The following is an 18362-nucleotide window of genomic DNA, read 5'->3' on the forward strand; positions in this document are numbered from 1 at the left end:
AGAGTGTTTTGCCTATGTTTTCCTCTTATAGTTTTATAGTGTCTGGCCTTACATTTTGTTCTTTAATCCATTTTGAGTTTATTTTTGTGTATTATGTTAGGAAGTGTTCTAATTTCATTCTTTTACATGTAGCTGTCTAGTTTTCCCAGCACTACTTATAGAAGAGGCTTTCTTTTCTCCACTGTGTATTCTTGCCTCCTTTGTCAAAGGTAAGGTGACCATAGGTGCATGAGTTTATCTCTGAGCTTTCTGTCCTGTTTCATTGATGTATATTTCTGTTTTTTTGCCAGCACCATACTGTCTTGATGACTCTAGCTTTGTGGTACCATCTAAAGTCAGGGAGCTTGATTCCTCCAGCTCCATTTTCCTTTCTCAAGATTCCTTTGGCTCTTTGGGATCTTTTGTGTTTCCAAACAGATTGTAAAAATATTTTGTTATAGTTCTGTGAAAAATGCCATTGGTGATTTGAAAGGGATTGCATTGACTTTGTAGGTTGCTTTGGGTAGTATAGTCATTTCACAATATGGATTCTTTCAATCCTAGAACATGGTATATCTCTCCATCTGTTTGTATCATCTTTGATTTCTTTCATCAGTGTCTTATAGTTTTTCTGGATACAGGGCTTTTGTGTCCTTAGGTAGGTTTATTCCTAGGTATTTTATTCTTTTTGTTGCAATGGTGAATGAGATTGTTTCCTTAATTTCTCTTTCTGATTTTTCATTGTTAGTATATAGGAATAGAAGAGATTTTGGTGTTTTAATTCTGTATCCTGTGAGTTTACTAAATTCATTGATTAGTTTTAGTAGTTTTCTGGTGGCATTTTTAGGATTTTCAGTATCATGTCATCTGCAAACAGTGACAGCTTTACTTCTTTTCCAGTCTGGATTCCTTTTCTTTTTCTTCTCTGATTGCCATGACCAAGACTTCCAAAACTATGTTGAAAAATAGTGGCAAGACTGGGCACCCTGAATAAATTTCAAAAATCCTGCATTTGTATTCTCCTCCCCTCATGATTGCTTTATTTTTGTTGCAAGGCTTATGGAATCTAAATTCTGCAACCAGAGATTGAACCTGTGCCCCATGCATAGGAAGCATAGAGTTCTAACCACTGGATTGCCAGGGAATTCCCACAATTACTATTTTTAATATCATATTTTTATGTAGTTATTTTGTGTATTCCTTAACAGTTTATTGTGGATATAGATGATTTTACAATACTTTTGTCTTTAACCTCCCTACTAGTTTTTTGGGGATGATTTTCTACCCTTACTGTATATTTGCCTTTACTGGTGAGCTTTCTTGTTTTGTAATTTTCTTGTTTCTACTTGGGGCCTTTTCTCTTTTTGCCTAGAGAAGTTCCTTTAACATTTGTTGTAAATCTGGTTTGGTGGTGCTGAACTCTTTTTGCTTGCCTGTAAAGCATTTGATTTCTCTGTGAAATCTGAAGGAGAGCCTTGCTGGGTAGAGTTGTCTTGGTTGTAGGCTTTTCTGTTTCATCACTTTAAATATACTGTGCCATTCTGTTCTGGCCCGCAGATTTTATAATGAAAAATCAGCTGATAGCCTTATGGGAGTTCCCTTGAATGTTACTTGTTGCTTTTCCTTTGATGTTTCTCATATTCTCTCTTTATCCTTAATTTTTGTCATTTTAATTATAGTGTGTCTTGGCGTGTTCCTTTTTGGGTTCTTCTCTATGGGACTCTGTGCTTCCTAGACTTAGGTGACTGTTTTCTTTCCCAGGTTAGGCAAGTTTTCAGCTATTAGATTTTCGGATATGTTCTCAGCCTGTTTCTCTCTTTCTTCTCCTTCTAGGACCTGTATAATGGGATTTTTAGTATGCTTGATGTTGTCCCAGAGGTCTCTTAAACTGTCCTCTTTTCATTTTTTTTTTTTTTTTCTGTTCACTGGTAATGATTTCTACCACTGTCTTCCAGCTCATCGATCCAGTCCTTGATATCATTTAGTCTACTATTGATTCCTCCTAAAGTATATTTTTTTCATTTCAGTTACTGTTCTTCATCTCTGTTTCATCAGTCTTTATATTTTCTAACTCTTTGTTAAAAACTTCTAACTTGTTTTGTGCATCCATTCTTCTCCCAAGTTCTTTCATCATCTTTACGATCATTACTCTGACCTCCTTCTAAGGTAGAATGTCTGTCTCCTCTTCACTTAGTTCTTCTGGGGTTTTATCTTATTCCTTCATCTGGAACATGTTCCTCTGCTACCTCATTTTTATCTAAGTTGCTGTTGGTATTTTTACATATGTAGCAGGTTAGTTATGTTTCTCAGCCTTGGAGGAATGGCCCTCTGTAGGACAAGTCCCATGCGTCCCTGAAGCACATTCCCCTCTTGTCACCCAAGCTATATGCTCTAGGGATTCCCTCTAAGATGGCTGTGTGGGTCCTTCTTTTGTGGTGGGCTGATGATGTGGGTGGTCTGGTAGGCCCCTAGTCCAACTGGTTGTCAGGCCCTGCCTTGTATGGATGCTACTGGCTGCTGGGACTTGTTTATGAATGTCTGACTACAGAACTCCAGGGGGCCCTGGGGCTAGTACCAGCTCACTGGTGGGTGGAGTCAGGATACAGAAGACTCAGGGGCTATTGTCCTCTCTAGTGGTGGGTGAAGGCAGTTCTTGGGATTAGTGCTAGACTACTGGCAGGTGGAGCCTGGTCCTGGAGCCTGGCTGCAGGGCCCAGGGATCCAGAGCTTGTATCAGATCACTGATGGAGGCATAGTTGTGGTGGAGGCATAGTTCCTAACACAGTTGAGTATGAAGTTTGGGGTGTCCCAAAACTTGTATTGTCCTGCTAGTGGGCAGGGCATGTCCAAGGATTGGGTCTGATGTACTTTTGGCTGGCTGGGTCTACAAGCTGTGGGACTGTAGTTTTCTGGCATCTGGTGTCTGCCCACTGGTGGGTGGAGCTGAGTCTTGGCCCTCTGGTGGGCAAGGCCATGCCTAGAGGTGTGTCTAGAGAGGGCTATGAACTCATGATCATGTGAGCTCAGACAGTAAAGAATCCGCTTGCAATGTAGGAGACCTGGGTTCAATCCCTAGGTCGTGAAGATCCCCTGGAGAAGGGAATGGCAACCCACTCCAGCATTCTTGCCTGGAGAATCCCCATGGACAGAGGAGCCAGGCGGGTTACAGTCCATAGGGTCACAGAGTCAGACATGACTGAGTGACTAAGCACACATGAGCTCACGAAGTCTTTAGGCAGCCTATGTGCTGATGGTTGGGGCTGTGTCCCCATCCAGTTAGTTGTTTGACCTGAGATGCCCCAAAACAGGTGCCTACAGGCCACTGGGTAAGGCCACGGCTTGGTGCTACTGAGCTAATGGCACCTGCCAGCACTGACTTCCATGGGGTAGAATAAGTTCCTAAATATGGCTGCTGCCAGTGTCTATGTCCCCAGGATGAGCCACAGCTGCCCCCACCTCTCAGGGAGGCTCTTCAAGACCAGCAGATGCTTCTGGCCCTGGCTCCTATGAAATTACTGCTTTTGCCCTGGATCTTGGTGTGCATGAGGTTTTTGTGTGTGCGTCTTTTAAGAGTGGTTAAACCCTGCTGGCCTTCAAAGCCAAATACTCTGGGGGCTTGTCTTCCCAGAGCATTGCAGGACCTCTGGGCTAGGGAGCCTGATGTGGGACTCAGATCTCCCCTGTGGGAAAAACTCTGCAATGTAAGTATTCTCCAGTTTGTGGGTCACTCACTTTGAGGACTTAATTATATCACAAATCCACTCCTACCCATCTTGTTGTGGTTCCTTTTTTTTTTTTTTATGTCTCTAGTTGTTAAAGATCTTTTCTGATAGGTTTTGGTCTTTTTCATAGATGGTTGTTCTGCGGATGGCTGTGGTTTTGGTGTGCTGTGAGAGGAGGTGAGCTCAGGGTTTTTCTACTCTGCCATCTTGGTCAGAATTTTCTCTCACTGTTCTTGTATGTTTGCTTCTCCAGGAGGACTTCAGTATCAGTGGATCTAACTCCCTTTTTATAAAAGCTTATGAGTAATTTTGGGGGGGATTGTGTTAAATTTCTAAGTTAACTTAGAACTGACTTGTTTATAGTGCTGAATCATTCTGTACAAGAACAAGGGATGTCCTTCCATTTGAGAAAGGCTAATTTTGTGTCTTTTAGGAATGCTTTCAAGCTTTTCCAATATAGGTTTTACACATTTGTGAAAAATTAATTTCTAAGTAACCTTTGTTATTGCTGTAAATGGAATTTTCTATAGCACTAGGTCATCTAATTGTCTCTCATTTGTATACATGAAGGGTATTGATTTTTGTGTTTATGTCCTGCTACTGTACTGAATTCTTTTATTGTTTAAATTAGTTTTATCATTTATTCTCTCCAATCTTCCTGGTGCAGCATCACATCACCTGCAACTAGACCTAGGTTTACTTCTTCTTTACCAATTCTTATACCTGTAATTGATCTATTTTGTCTAACTGCATGGATTAATCCCTCTAATATAATGCCAGTTAGTACCAGATAGTGAGTATCCTTCCTTTGTTCCTGATTTTAGTAGAAATGCCTCTGATGTTTCCCTATTAAGTAAGATATTGGCTTTAGGACTAAGGCAGAGATATTTTATCCTGTTAATGAAGTACCACTCACTTCCTATTTTCTCAAGTTTTCATAAAGAATAGGTCTTGTATTTTATTAAAGGCCTTTCCATCATCTATGGAAGTAATCATATGGATTTTTCCTCCTTAGATCTATTAACACAGTATATGATACTAATAGATTTCCTAATACTGAACCAACCTTCCATTCCTGGAATAAATCCCATTTAGTCATGGTATATTAATTTCTTAATATGATAGTGTATTCTGTTTGCTCAAAGTTAATTTACTTTTTAAATGTATTTTATTTATTTTAGCTTTGCACTGGGTCTTCATTGCTGCGTGTGGGCTTTCTCTAGTTGTGGCAAGCAGGGGCTACTCTTTCTTGAGGTGCACAGGCTTCTCACTGGGGTGGCTTCTCCTGTTGCAGAGCATGGGCCCTAGGGCACGCAGGCTTCAGTAGCTGTGGCACGTGAGCTTATTAATTGTGGCACATAGGCTTGGCTGCTCCACGGCATGTGAAATCTACCCAGACTAGGGATCGAACCTGTGTCCCCTGCATTGTCAGGCAGATTCTTATCCACTGTATCACTAGGGAAGTCCTAATTTAGTAGTTTTGCATCAATAATCATGAATTGATATTGGTCTGTCCTTCCTGGCTTTTACTCTCCCTCCTTCCCACCTTCCCTCCCATCTGTATCAGGTTTAAGTATCAAACCTTCAGCAAAAGTTCATAAAAGAAATGGTGAAGTTCTTCATTTTCAATGTGCTGAAACAACTTATAGAGCATTGGTATTATCTGGACTTTGAAGGTTTAGTTGAATTCCCCTGGGAAACCGTCTGGACCTGAGATCACCTCCTTTGCCATCCTTGCTAAAGGAGAATTTCCACGTGGACTTTAGTTAGGAGATACCCCTTGAATTTTTGGCTTACAGAGCTGGGATTTAAACCTAGTTAGACCCATGTCTTATCACTGTGTCACTGATAACCTCAGGGACTTGACTGCCTAATTGTAATAATGATGATGTCTAATACATATTAAGTGCTTATTATGCTTCAGGTACTGTTTACATGTATTAATACATTCAATCCTTATTTCAGACTTATGAGGTACTAGCTCTTATTCTCCCTGAGACACTGAAATGATTATCTTGTTCAGGGTCACACAGCTCGTAAATAGCAGAGCTGGTCTTCAATTCCAGGCAGCTGGCTTCACAGTCCATGTCTTTAGTGACCAAGGTACAGTATAACAGTTTGTAGAACTGTGGATGATTGTATACCAGAATCTCAGTATGAATGCTTTTTTAAAGGAAAAAATGATTTAACTAAAGTCTTGTAAATGAAAGAAGAGTTGCCATTTATGATGATGTATGTCTAGCAATTTGGCTACAAATTTCCTATCCCTACACCAACAGCCTTTTCTCTTTTAGCAGTGTACGGCCTTTGTAAGCATAATGTACAGAACTGTGTTCTATTGTGAGTCAGCTCCAGGTCTGAGGGATTCAACTTGAATGGAAAATCTTCCAATGACCATGGTGATCCAAACTCAATCAAACAAGTCAAACAGTTAAAGTTTTCCCATATTACTTAGATATACTAAATAGTATCATTGAGATGGGTAAATTTTCTGCTTTATATAAGTATGACCTCTTATTAATGTCTATTGGGAAAATGAAGTACCCTCATTGCTATTCATTAGTCTAAGCTTTTTCCTATACTCTTACTTTGGAATTTAGACATTATTAAAAATTATGCAGATGAAGACAAAGGGTAATATTTTTATGTCATTTCTGTAAATGCTTAACATCTTCTCTCCCACCTCCCCCCGCCAAAAAAACCAACTTAATGAGCCACAAAACATGTTATAATGAATGGGAAAAATATTTTTAGCATTTTTATGCAGAAAATGCCTTATTAAAAGCAAATGCTTCAGCAAGCAGATTTGAGCTTAATAGGAACTTTTGTCAAGTAGGGGCTTTTATGACAAATCACTAGCATGTGTAACTGTTCTATATAAAGACCTGGAAAGCCCTCAGAGGCTCTTACCTTCCTTTCTGGTCCCTGAACCGCATTGCAGCAGTGTGGCACTTAGCAGACATTTGATGAGCCTGAAGGATGTGAAGCCTACTATCTAGCCACAGGTAGGAAAAATGTCTGTCTACTGTTAAATATTACTCATTGTTTTACCTGGATATATCATGAGAGTCATTCAGATGAAATCTGTTCTCATCTGGGTGTCTGGCATCATGTGACCCAAATATTTTGATTCTAATTTGCATGTTATAAAACCCAGAAGGGTACAGGGTTTATAATCATATATACAACCTTAATTTCAAATAAAAACCTCAACCTCTCCCTACACTATTATAACTTCTTTAGACTTAGGCATGACACTGGCATGACAAGGGCGCAGGAGTCCACCCACTCAGGCACGCTACGTGGGCTGATTTGGTCACAGAAATAGCAGTCCCTCACCTCAGTGATGGCAGAAAGTGCTCACCTGTTCCTGCTTAGGCCTCAGAAGACACACCTGGGGTAATGGTGTTTCAGGTATTCTGAGCTGGTCTCAGCTTCATCATGTCTGATCCATACTTGGGGGCTTGAGCCGAGTTACAGCCACACCCACCCAGGCAAGGCTGACATCACCAGTGGTGGTGATATCACTCTAGTAGCTGGTTACTCAGAACACCCTTCTTTGTAGAATGGGGGAAGCATGAAATTATGACATGATTCATCTTTAAACACTAATTTTTCACATCACGTAAGTTCTTTCTCAGTTCACCCTGCCAAGACAGCCACGCTATCACCTGGCTGGTAACAATAGTAGTGCTTGCAGCAATTAACATTTACTGAGGTCCTGCTCTATGCCTGGCATTGTGCTAAGATCTTTGTATGCCTTATCTCATTTAACCCTCAAACTCTATAAGCTAGCTACTATTAATATCCCCATATTACAGATGAGGGAGCTTAGGACAAAGAAGGTAAATAACCAGCCCTAAATCTTTCAGATTTAGAATTGCAGAAGAATTAGGATTTGAAGGACTTTCCCCCCTGATTTTATTTTTATTAAATTATACTTTAGAATATCATGTTAGTTTCAGGTATACAACAAAACTATGCAATAAATCCTGTTTATCTTTTTTATATATAGCACTGTATGTGTCTTAATCCCATACTCCTAATTTCTCTTACTTTAGAGTCCTTAACTGTTACTGCTCTACAGCATTGTGCAGCCAATTAACTGAAAAAAAAAAAATCTGTATCCCCACTCTATTCCAAAGAAAGAGGCATTCCTTTCAAAAACAAAAGGGGAAAAATTCAGTTGTCAAATGCCCATAACTAGCTCTTTCAGGCAGCCCAGTCTCCTTTGGTAGGAGAAGGGACACTGACTCCCAAGACCCACTCAGACTTCCCACTAAGCAGGCACAGGGTGGCCACTTGGCCACCAAGCTCACCGTTAAGAAGTGCCGGTCCTTGGCTTCGCGCCTCCTCTGGCTGTGAGCCGGGGGGTAGGCGGGCAGTGGAGGAGCTGCTACTGAGATGGGTGCAGCAGCTCTCTGCTCCCGACGATCGCTCCGGCTCCGGTGTTCTGGGGGCAGAAAAATCAATAATATAGAAACACACTTGGCATTTTCAATTTCTCTTTCTCCCTTGGGAGGATGAGCAAAAGGCTGGAAAAAAGTGAGTTTTTGCTAATCTAGCTCATTTGTATACCAAATAAGATTTTCAGAATGGTTCTGAACTAAACTTTTACTTCATAGTAATATGAAATTGGATGCCTACATTCAGTGGGTCCGTCTCAAGACGGATCACTCTGCGTTTGATATTTCTCAGTACAACTTGTTTCAAAACAACATGAGCAAGAAAAAAAAATCTAGAATAGTGGTGCAAGATCTGCTGACCTGAGTCCTGGAGTAGACCATAGGCACAGACACGCCAGAGCCTCCCAGGGCGTGGTAAGGACAGATGCTCACAGATATCCAGTGGGTGATGGAGCCAGCTCACATTGGCTCAGGGGCACAGATAGTTAGGCGTTCAGGAATTTTACAAGCCAGCTTGTAAATTGTCAGTAACTTGAAATAGGCTACGGTGGGAATATTTATATCACAGAAATTGGTGAGTCCTACACATTAGGGCCTCATTTATTTATTTCTTTATTACATTTTTGGGGCTTCCCTTGTAGCTCAGTTGGTAAAGAATCTGTCTGCAGTGCAGGAGACCCAGGTTCAATCCCTGGGTTGGGAAGATCCCCTGGGGAAGGAAATAGCAACCCACTCCAGTATCCTTGCCTGGAAAATCCCATGGACAGAGGAGCCTGGTGGGCTGCAGTCAATGGGGGTCAAAGAGTCAGGCAGGACTGAGCAACTAATGCTTACTTACTTACATTTTTTTTTTAAAGAGACTGTGGCTGGCACACCATTACACCCGTCTAAGCCCTGTCACCCACAACACCCAGATGGTTTTCAAATTCTGGGTTCCTAGAGGAAGCAAAGGGATCCCAGTGATGACAACTGTCTGATTTAGGAATAAAGCTACTTTGGGGAAAAAAACCAAGAAATTTCCATGTGTGGGGTGAAGTGATCCTAACTGTATAATAAGAATCACAGGGACACCAGGAGCACAGTTTAGCTTTCTGGGTATCTCAGTGAGCCTACCCAACATACCCTGCCCAACAAACTGGCCACAACAAAGGCTGCACTTCCTGCCAAAACCCAGCCCACACTCACACCCAGGGCCTCAAGTCTCATGACCCCCACCCAATATGACGGGGTACAAATTTGTGCAGCAGGTGTCCTAAATTGCCTCCTGTTGTTTAAAACTGCCATCACTCAGCACATCTACAATAATAATTGTAATGCCCAGTGCTTGTTGGGCAATGGGCATGCATCAGAGATGCTTTGCAAAAGCTTGTAGGTGCATTATCTTGACTATTGCACGAAGCAGGCACTGATAGTGTCCCTCTTGTGCAGACACCTACATGGATCAGGGAGGCTAAGTCATTGCTGAGCTGTCACTGGTACACACTTGGCCCCAGGGCCCTGCTCGTGACCACTCCTTGACCTGTAAGCTCTAGAAAATGTAAACACACCTTGCCCATCAGAGCAAGACTGCTGGGATTTGACAGTATTTGTTATAATTACATTTTATCACATTCTAATTCTTAACACACCTTGCCCATCAGAGCAAGACTGCTGGGATTTGACAGTATTTGTTATAATTACATTTTATCACATTCTAATTCTTTGGACACTGATAATATAGAATATTTGGCTACTCATAAGACAGTATTCTTTCCCCCATATTGTTGTTTAGTTGCTCAGTCGTGTCCGACTCTTTGCTACCCCATGGACTGTAGCCTGCCAAGCTCCTCTGTCCATGGGATTTCCCAGGCAAGAACACTGGAGTGAGGTGCCATTTCCTTCTCCAGGGGATCTTCCTGACCCAGGGGTCGAACCTGCGTCTCTTGCACTGGCAGGCAGACTCTACCACCAAGCCACCAGGGAAGCCCTTTACCCATATTAGGAAACAGCCAACTACACTGACCCTCTCAGGTGGCGTCAGGTGTCTGTTCTCTACAGGCCCTGTAGTGCCCAGGGCCCATTTCATCTCTGTCATTGTAGTGATAAAAGTCAGGATCTCTCTGTATGTCTGCCTCTGTATAGAAGTCTGCTCCTGGACAACAGAGATTATAGTCAGCTTTCCATCACTGTGCCCTGCTGTGCCCGTGATACAGTGGATTTTCAGTAAATGTGGAGTGACTGAAAGGAAGAACAAATTAATGCTTTCATGAAGGTCTGCTTTTGTAATCATAGAATGTACTCTAAAGCCCTGTCTTTCCATGGGCTGGGTACTGAGTCAGTGGCCTCACTGTACCCTTCTCTTAGGCCCTTCTCTGGGTCTTGTTGCCCGTTGACACTGGCCTCCCTAATGCTGCCTCTTCTTTGCTGTATTCAGTGTGCTGCACTCTAAACCAGTACCTGAGCACTCTCGAACCTTCTGATTTCTGTCCATGTCTGATTGGCTTGTCTGTGGGCCTCCCTGCCTCAACTGCCAACTTTGTCTGCCAGAAAATGTGGCAGAATTACTCATCTTCCTTTGCTTGGGGTTCTTGAGACAAATGTTGACTCCCATTCACAACCAGAGAAAAGTCCTCAACCCCATGTAGGTGCTCTTTGCTGAACTGCCTCCAAAGCCATTGCTCATCAGGAAGACTTCTATAAAAAGTATTTATTATATATAGTAGATTTACAATATTGTGCTAGTTTCAGGCATACAGCTTCAGATTCCTTTCTGTTATAAGATACTGAATATAGTTCCCTGTGCTATACAGGTAAATCCTTGATGTTAGTCTATTTTATATATAGTGCTGGGTATCTGTTAATCCCATACTCTTAATTTATCCATCCCCCTTTGGTAACCACAAGTTTGTTTTCTATGTCTATGAGTCTATTTCTGTTTGGTAAATAAGTGGATTTTTTTTTTTTTTTAGATTCCACATGTAAGTGATAACATATATCTCTCTTTCTCTGACTTAGTATGATAATCTCTAGGTCCATCCATGTTGGTGCAATATTTCATTCTTTTTTCATTGCTGGGTAATATTCCATTGTATATATTCCACATCTCCTTTATCCATTCATCTATTGATGAGCTCTTATGCTGTTTCCATGTCTTGGCTACTGTGAACAGTGCTGCTATGAGCATAGCAGTACAAGTATCTTTTTGAATTATAGTTTTCTCCAGGTATATGTCCAGGAGTGGGATTTCTGGATCATATGGTAACTCTATTTTTAGTTTTTTAAGGAACCTTCATACTGTTCTCCATAGTGGCTGCACCACTTTACATCCACACCAACGGATAGAAGGGTACTCCTTCTCCACACCTTCTCCAGCATTTATTATTTGTAGACTTTTTCATGATGGCTATTCTGACTGGTGTGAGGTGATACCTTGTTGTAGTTTTGATTTGCATTTCTCTAATAATTAGCCATGTTGACCATCTTTTCACATGCCTGTTGGCCATCTGTATGTCTTCTTTGGAAACACATCTATTTATTGAGTTTTTTTACATTAAGTTGTATGAGATGTTTGTATATTTTGGGAACTAAGCCCTTGTTGGCCTCATTATTTGCAAATATTTTTCCCAGTCTGTAGGTTGTCTTTTGTTTATGGTTTATTTGTTTATGACTGTCTTTTTGTTTATGTCTTTGCTATGAGAAAATCTATAAACCTCACTAGGTCCTATTTATTTATGTTTGTTTTTATTTCTTTTACCTTGGGAGACTGATCTAAGAAAACACTGCCATTTATGTCTGAGAATGTTTTGCCTGTGTTCTTTTCTAGGACTTTTATGGTGTTATTGTTTAAGTATTTAAGCCATTTTATATTTATTGTTGTGTATGGTGTGAAGGAGTGTTCTAACTTCATTGATTTACATGAGGCTGTCCAGCTTTTCCAGCTCCACTTGCTGACAAGACTGTCTTTTCTCTAGTGCATATTCTTACCTCCTTTGTTGAAGGTTAATGACTGTAGGCATGTGGGTTTATTCCTGGGCTGTCTATTCCGTTCTTCTGATCTATCTGTTTTTTCTCTTCTGTTCTTTTGATCTGTTTTTGTGACAGTACCAAGCTGTTTTATTGCTGTAGCTTTGTAATATTGTCTGAAGTCTGGGAGGGTTATGCCTCCAGCTTTGTTCTTAAGGCAATTCTTGGTCTTTTGTAGTTCCATATAAATTTTAGGATTATATGTTCTAGCCTGTGAAAAATGTCATGGATAATTTGATAAAGATCACATAAAATCTGTAGATAGCTTTGGGTAGTATGACTGTTTTTAACAATATTAATTCTTCCAGAACAAGTACATGGGAGACCTTTCCATGTCTTGGTATCACCTTCAGTTTCCTGTATCAGTGTTTTATAGTTCTTACATATAAGTCTTTTACCTCAGTGGTTAGGTTTTTTCCCTAGGTATTTAATTTTTTTTACACAATTTTAAATACACAATAAATGTTTTACTTTCTCTTATATTTCATTGCTAGTGTAAAGAAGTGCAACAGATTTCTGTATATTGATCTTGTACCCTGCTACCTTGCTGAATTCATTTATTCTAATAGTTTTTATATGGAGTCTTTAGGGTTTTCTATATAGAGTATCATATCATCTGTGTACAATGACAATTTTATCTCTTCCCTTTCAGTTTGGATACCTTTTATTTCATTTTCTCATCTAATTGCTGTGGCTCGGACTTCCAATACTATGGTGAATAGAAGTGATGAGAGCTGGCTTCCATGTTGGTGTTGCAGAATTCAGTGGGAAGGCTTTCAGCCTTTTGCCACTGAGTATTGTACTAGCTCTGGATTTGTTGTAAATGGATGTTATTCAGCATTACGTTGTTCTACTCATTTTCATGTGAGTTTTTATCATGAATGGTATTAAATTTTATCAAATGCTTTTTCTAACTTTATTGAGATGCTCATGTTGTTTTTGTCTTTTTTTTATGGCATATGGTGTATCACTTTGATTGATGTGTGTATGTTGAACCATCCTTGGAATGAATCCAAATTGATCATGATGTATGATCCTTTTTATATGTTGTTGGATTGATTTGCTAACATTTTGGTGGGGATTTTTGCATCTGTTGATACATGTATCAGAGATATTGAGCTGTAATTGTCTTTTTTTGTAGTGCCTTTGATTTTGATATCAGGATGATGTTGGCTTCATAAAATGATTTGGGGAGTGTTCCCCTCTCTTTAGTCTTTTGGAAGAGTTTGAAAAGGATAGGTATGAGTCTATTTTACTTCTAGTAATCAGTGTATTTTGGAGAAGGCAATGGCACCCCACTCCAGTACTCTTGCCTGGAAAATCCATGGATGGAGGAGCCTGGTAGGCTACAGTCCATGGGGTCGCTACGAGTTGGACACAACTGAGCGACTTCACTTTCACTTTTCACTTTCATGCATTGGAGAAGGAAATGGCAACCCACTCCAGTGTTCCTGCCTGGAGAATCCCAGGGATGGGGGAGCCTTGTGGGCTGCCATCTATGGGGTCGCACAGAGTCGGACACGACTGAAGCAACTTAGCAGCAGCAGCAGCAATCAGTGTATTTAAATTATCTGTTGCTTGTTGATTGAGTTTTGGCAGGCTGTATGTTTCTAGAAATTTGTCAGTTTCTTCTACGTTGTCCATTTTGTTGGCATATTACTGTTCATAGTATTTTTCTTATTTTTTAATATGTCTGCAATATTGGTAATTATTTTTCTTTCATTTCTTATTTTGTGTAATTGGGTCCTCTCTCTCAGGTGAGCCTGGTTAGCCATTCATTGATTTTGCTTACTCTTTCAAAAAAAACAGCTCTTGGTTTTATTGATTTTTTATTTTTAATCTATATTTTATTTCCTCTCTGATCTTTATTATTTCCTTCCTTCTGCTGACTTTTAAATGTTCTTTTTGTAATTCTTTTAGGTGGAAGGTCAGGTTGTTTATTGGAGATTTTTCTTATTTCTTGAGGAAGGCCTGTATTGCTATGAACTTCTCTCAGGTCAGGATGGCTTTTTCTGGATCCCAAAGATTTTGGATGGTTGTGTTTTTATTGTCCTTCATCTTGAGGTGTTTTTAAATTTCCTCTTTAATTTCACTGTTGGCCAATTGGTTTTTAGTAGCATGTTGTTTAGTATCCATGTGATCATTTTTTCCTCATTTTTCTTTCTGTGACGGATTTCTAGTTTCATGCCATTCTGGTAAGAGAAGATGCTTGAGATAATTTCCATCCTTTGATATCTGTTCAGACTTTATTTTATATCCTAGTGTGTGGTCTGTCCTAGAGAATGTTCCATGTGTGCTTGAAAAGAGTGTGTATTCTGGTTTCCTTGGATGTAGTGTCCTGTAGATATTAAGCCATCTAACTATTCTAAAGTGTCATTTAGATGTATCGATTGCTTTACCTATGTTCTGTCTGGAAGGTCTGTCCATTGATAAAAATCTATTAATGTATCCCCATCAGTTGCTCCTTTTATGTTTGTTAGTATTTGTTTTATGTATTTAGGAGGTTTAGTATTGTGTGGATATATGTTAATGAGGACAATATTTTCTTCTGTTGATCCCTGTATCATTAATATAGTGTCCTTTTTTGTCTTTATTCATGGCCTTTGTTTTAAAGTCTGTTTTGTCTGATATGAATATCACTACCCTTACTTTCTTGACATTTCTATTTGCATGAGGTATCTTTTGCCATCCCCTCACTTTCAATCTATGTATTTCTTTCACCCTAAAGTGGGTCTCTTGTAGGCAGCATATTGTAGGTTCTTGTTTTATTATCCAGTATGTCATTCTGTGTCTTTTTATCAGAGCATTTAGTCTATTGACATTTAAAGTAATTATTGATAGTATGTATTTATTGCCATTTTAAACCTTGTTTTCCAGTTGATTTTGTATGTCTTCCCTTTTTTGTTTTTCCTTTTGTAGTTTGATGGTTTTCTTTAGCATTGTGCTTGAGTTCTTTTCTTTTTAGTTTTTGTGAGACCACTGTATGCTTCTGATTTGTGGTTACCCTGGTTTTCAAGTGTGTTAAACTGTAACTCTAGCTATTTGTTTTAGACTGATAGTCATGTGAGCTCAGTTCAGTTCAGTTCAGTCGCTCAGTCGTGTCCGACTCTTTGCGACCCCATGAATCGCAGCACGCCAGGCCTCCTTGTCCATCACCAACTCCCGGAGTCCACTCAGACTCATGTCCATCGAGTCAGTGATGCCATCCAGCCATTTCATCCTCTGTCATCCCGTTCTCCTCCTGCCCCCAATCCCTCTCAGCATCAGAGTCTTTTCCAATGAGTCAACTCTTCACATGAGATGGCCAAAGTACTGGAGTTTCAGCTTCAGCATCATTCCTTCCAAAGAACACCCAGGACTGATCTCCTTTAGAATGGACTGGTTGGATCTCCTTGCAGTCCAAGGGACTCTCAAGAGTCTTCTCCAACACCACAGTTCAAAGGCATCAATTCTTCAGCGCTCAGCCTTCTTCACAGTCCAACCCTCACATCCATACATGACCACAGGAAAAACCATAGCCTTGACTAGACAGACCTTTGTTGGCAGAGTAATGTCTCTGCTTTTCAATATGCTATCTAGGTTGGTCATAACTTCTCACATTCTAAAAAATCTACATTTTCTTACTCTCCCATAGTTTGTGATTTTGATATCCTACTTTATATCTTCATGTTTATCCTTTTTCTGTCCCTTATAGTTTTAATTGCTTTCACAATTTTAATTGTTTTTTTAATGCATGTATTGGCTTATCTAAGTGATTGTCAATCCTTTCATATATTTACCTTTCCTGTTGTAAATTTCCCTTTCCTATAGATTCTTGCTATTTTTCTACTCAGAGAAGACCTTTCAATATTTCTTTTAGGATAAGGTTTAGTATTGCTGTATTCTTTTTTAAGCCTTTATTTTATATTGGAATATAGTTGATTAACAATGTTGTGATAGTTTCATGTGTACAGCAAAGTGATTCAGTTATACATGTAGCTATTCTTTTAAAAATTCTTTTCCCATTAGGTTGTTACATAATATTGAGCAGTTTCCTGTGCTATATAGTAAGTCCTTGTTGGTTGTCCATTTCAAATATAGCAGTGTGTACATGTTAGTCCCAAACTCCCTAACTATCCTTTACCCACACCCCTCCCCAGTAACCGTAAGTTCATTCTCTAAGTCTGTGAGTTGGTTTTTGTTTTGTAAAGAAGTTCATTTGTATCACTGTTTCTTAGATTTTGCATATAAGTGATATCATAGCAATATTTCACTTTCTCTGCCTTACTTCATTCAGTATGACACCCTCTAGGTCCATCCATGCTGCTGCAAATGGCATTATTTCTTTCTCTTTTGTATGTACCACAGCTTCTTTATCCATTCCTCTGTCAATGGAGATTTAGCTTTCTTCCATGTCTTGGCTATTGTGAACAGTACTGCTATGAACACTGGGGTGCATGTATCTTTTCAGATCATGTTGTTCTCCAAGTATATGCCCAGGAGTGGGATTTCAGGATTATACAGTAGCTCTACTTCTGGTTTTTAAAGGAACTTCCATACTGTTCTCCATAGTGGCTGCACCAATTTACATTCTCACCAACAGTGCAGGAGGGCTTCCTTCTCTTCACACCCTCTCCAGCATTTACTGTTTGTGGATTTTTTGATAATGGCCATTCTGGCTGGTGTGAGGTGATATTTGACTGTAATTTTGATTTACATTTCTCTAGTCATTATCAATGTTGAACATATTTTCATGAGTATTGCTCTATTCTTTTAGTTCTTGCTTGTCTGAGAAGTTCTTTCTATTTTCTTCTATTCTAAATGATAATCTTGCTGGGTAGAGTATTGTACTTTGCAAGTTTCCCCTTTAAGAGCTTTGGATATATGTTGCCACTCCCTTCTGGCCTGCAGAGTTTCTGTAGAGGAATCAGCTAATAGCCTTTTTATATTCCCTTGTAAATGACTCTGTTTTTCTGTTGCTACATTTAGAATCCCTCTTTATCTTTCACTTTTGCCATTTCAATTATATATCTTGGTGTGGATCTGTTTGGGTTCATCTCATTTGGGACCCTCTGTGATTCCTGTACCTAGATATCTGTTTCCTTCTGTAGGTTTGAGAAGTTTTCAGCCACAAGTTCTTCAACTACATTTTGATCCCCTTTTTTCTTTCTTCTTCTGGAATCCCTTTCATGTGGAGGTTGGCATACTTTACATTATCTCATAGGTCTCACATGTCGCTTTCATTTTTTCTTTCATTTGTCTTTCTGTCTACTGATTGGGTGCCTTGTGTTAACTTCCAGATGACTTATTTGTTCTGTTATGTAGACTTGGTCTGCTGTTTATTGGCTTTAGCTTGGTTTTTATCTCAGCAGTTGAGTTGTCTAATTTTGGTTTCCTTATGGTTTCTAGTTCCTTGTTACAGTGATCTGCCTTTTTATCAATAGTCTTTCTGAGGATCTTTAGCATTTTTATCACTTCCTTTTTGAACGTTGGGTCTGGTAGACTGGCGAGGTCTGTTTCTCTCAGGGAATTTCTCTCAGTCTTTTTAAGTGGGAATAGTTCCTCTGCATTTTCATTTTACTTATATTTCTCTTACTCCATGAATTTAGGAGGAACAGTTATCTACTGTGATCTTGAAGTGCTGTTTTCCTATAGGAGTGTTCTGGTACAGACTATGTGAGTCCAGTAGTTTTGATGTGAGGGCTGTGTTTGGTATGGATGCCTGCCGCATCTTTCCTCAGCATGTGCTGGCCGTTATCCTCCCTTGATGAAGGGTGTGTTTGGTGCTGTGCTGTCCAGAGCTTGCACTGTAATGTTGGGTGGGGCCCCCTCTTTGTTCTGTAGTTGCCACAGCTCTGTTGGAGGCAGGGCCTGCCCCCCAGTTGTTGGAATAGAAACCCTGAGATCTGGTTCTCAGCTGTAGTGTGAGGTAGGTAAGACCAGAGCACTCAGCTGTGTGCCAGGACACGTGACTCTGTGACGTATCCTGCCAGCCAGTGTGCACGTCTACAAAATCAGCTGCTGCTGGTGCCACCCCAAGACCCATCTTGGCTGTGAGAACACTGATAATTGGCTCGGGTGGCAGCCTTGCCTTTGGTGTGTGCACGTTCACAAAGCGTGAGCTCCTAATGCCCACTGAAGCAGTGCCCCATGGTGGGAGCACTGATAATTGGTTCCGATGTCAGCCCTGGTGTGTGTGTGTGCTCCCAAAGTCTGGTGTGGCTGGAGCCATGCACCTCTGTGAGCACACTGAGACTGAGGTGTCTATGGTGGA

General features: G+C 40.2%; 1 protein-coding gene across 2 annotated transcripts in view; it reads right to left on the reverse strand.

The window, feature by feature from the left end:
- NHS (NHS actin remodeling regulator) overlaps positions 1–18362 on the reverse strand; it is a 345329-nt gene that overhangs the window by 41570 nt on the left and 285397 nt on the right. For both annotated transcript variants that reach the window (XM_005228397.5, NM_001205728.1), the window contains exon 3: positions 8021–8154. In XM_005228397.5, the coding sequence (XP_005228454.1) occupies positions 8021–8154 (134 nt within the window). The remainder of the gene's footprint in view (positions 1–8020; positions 8155–18362) is intronic.

This window comes from Bos taurus, chromosome X, assembly GCF_002263795.3.
Source record: "Bos taurus isolate L1 Dominette 01449 registration number 42190680 breed Hereford chromosome X, ARS-UCD2.0, whole genome shotgun sequence".
Classification (NCBI taxonomy): domain Eukaryota; kingdom Metazoa; phylum Chordata; class Mammalia; order Artiodactyla; family Bovidae; genus Bos; species Bos taurus.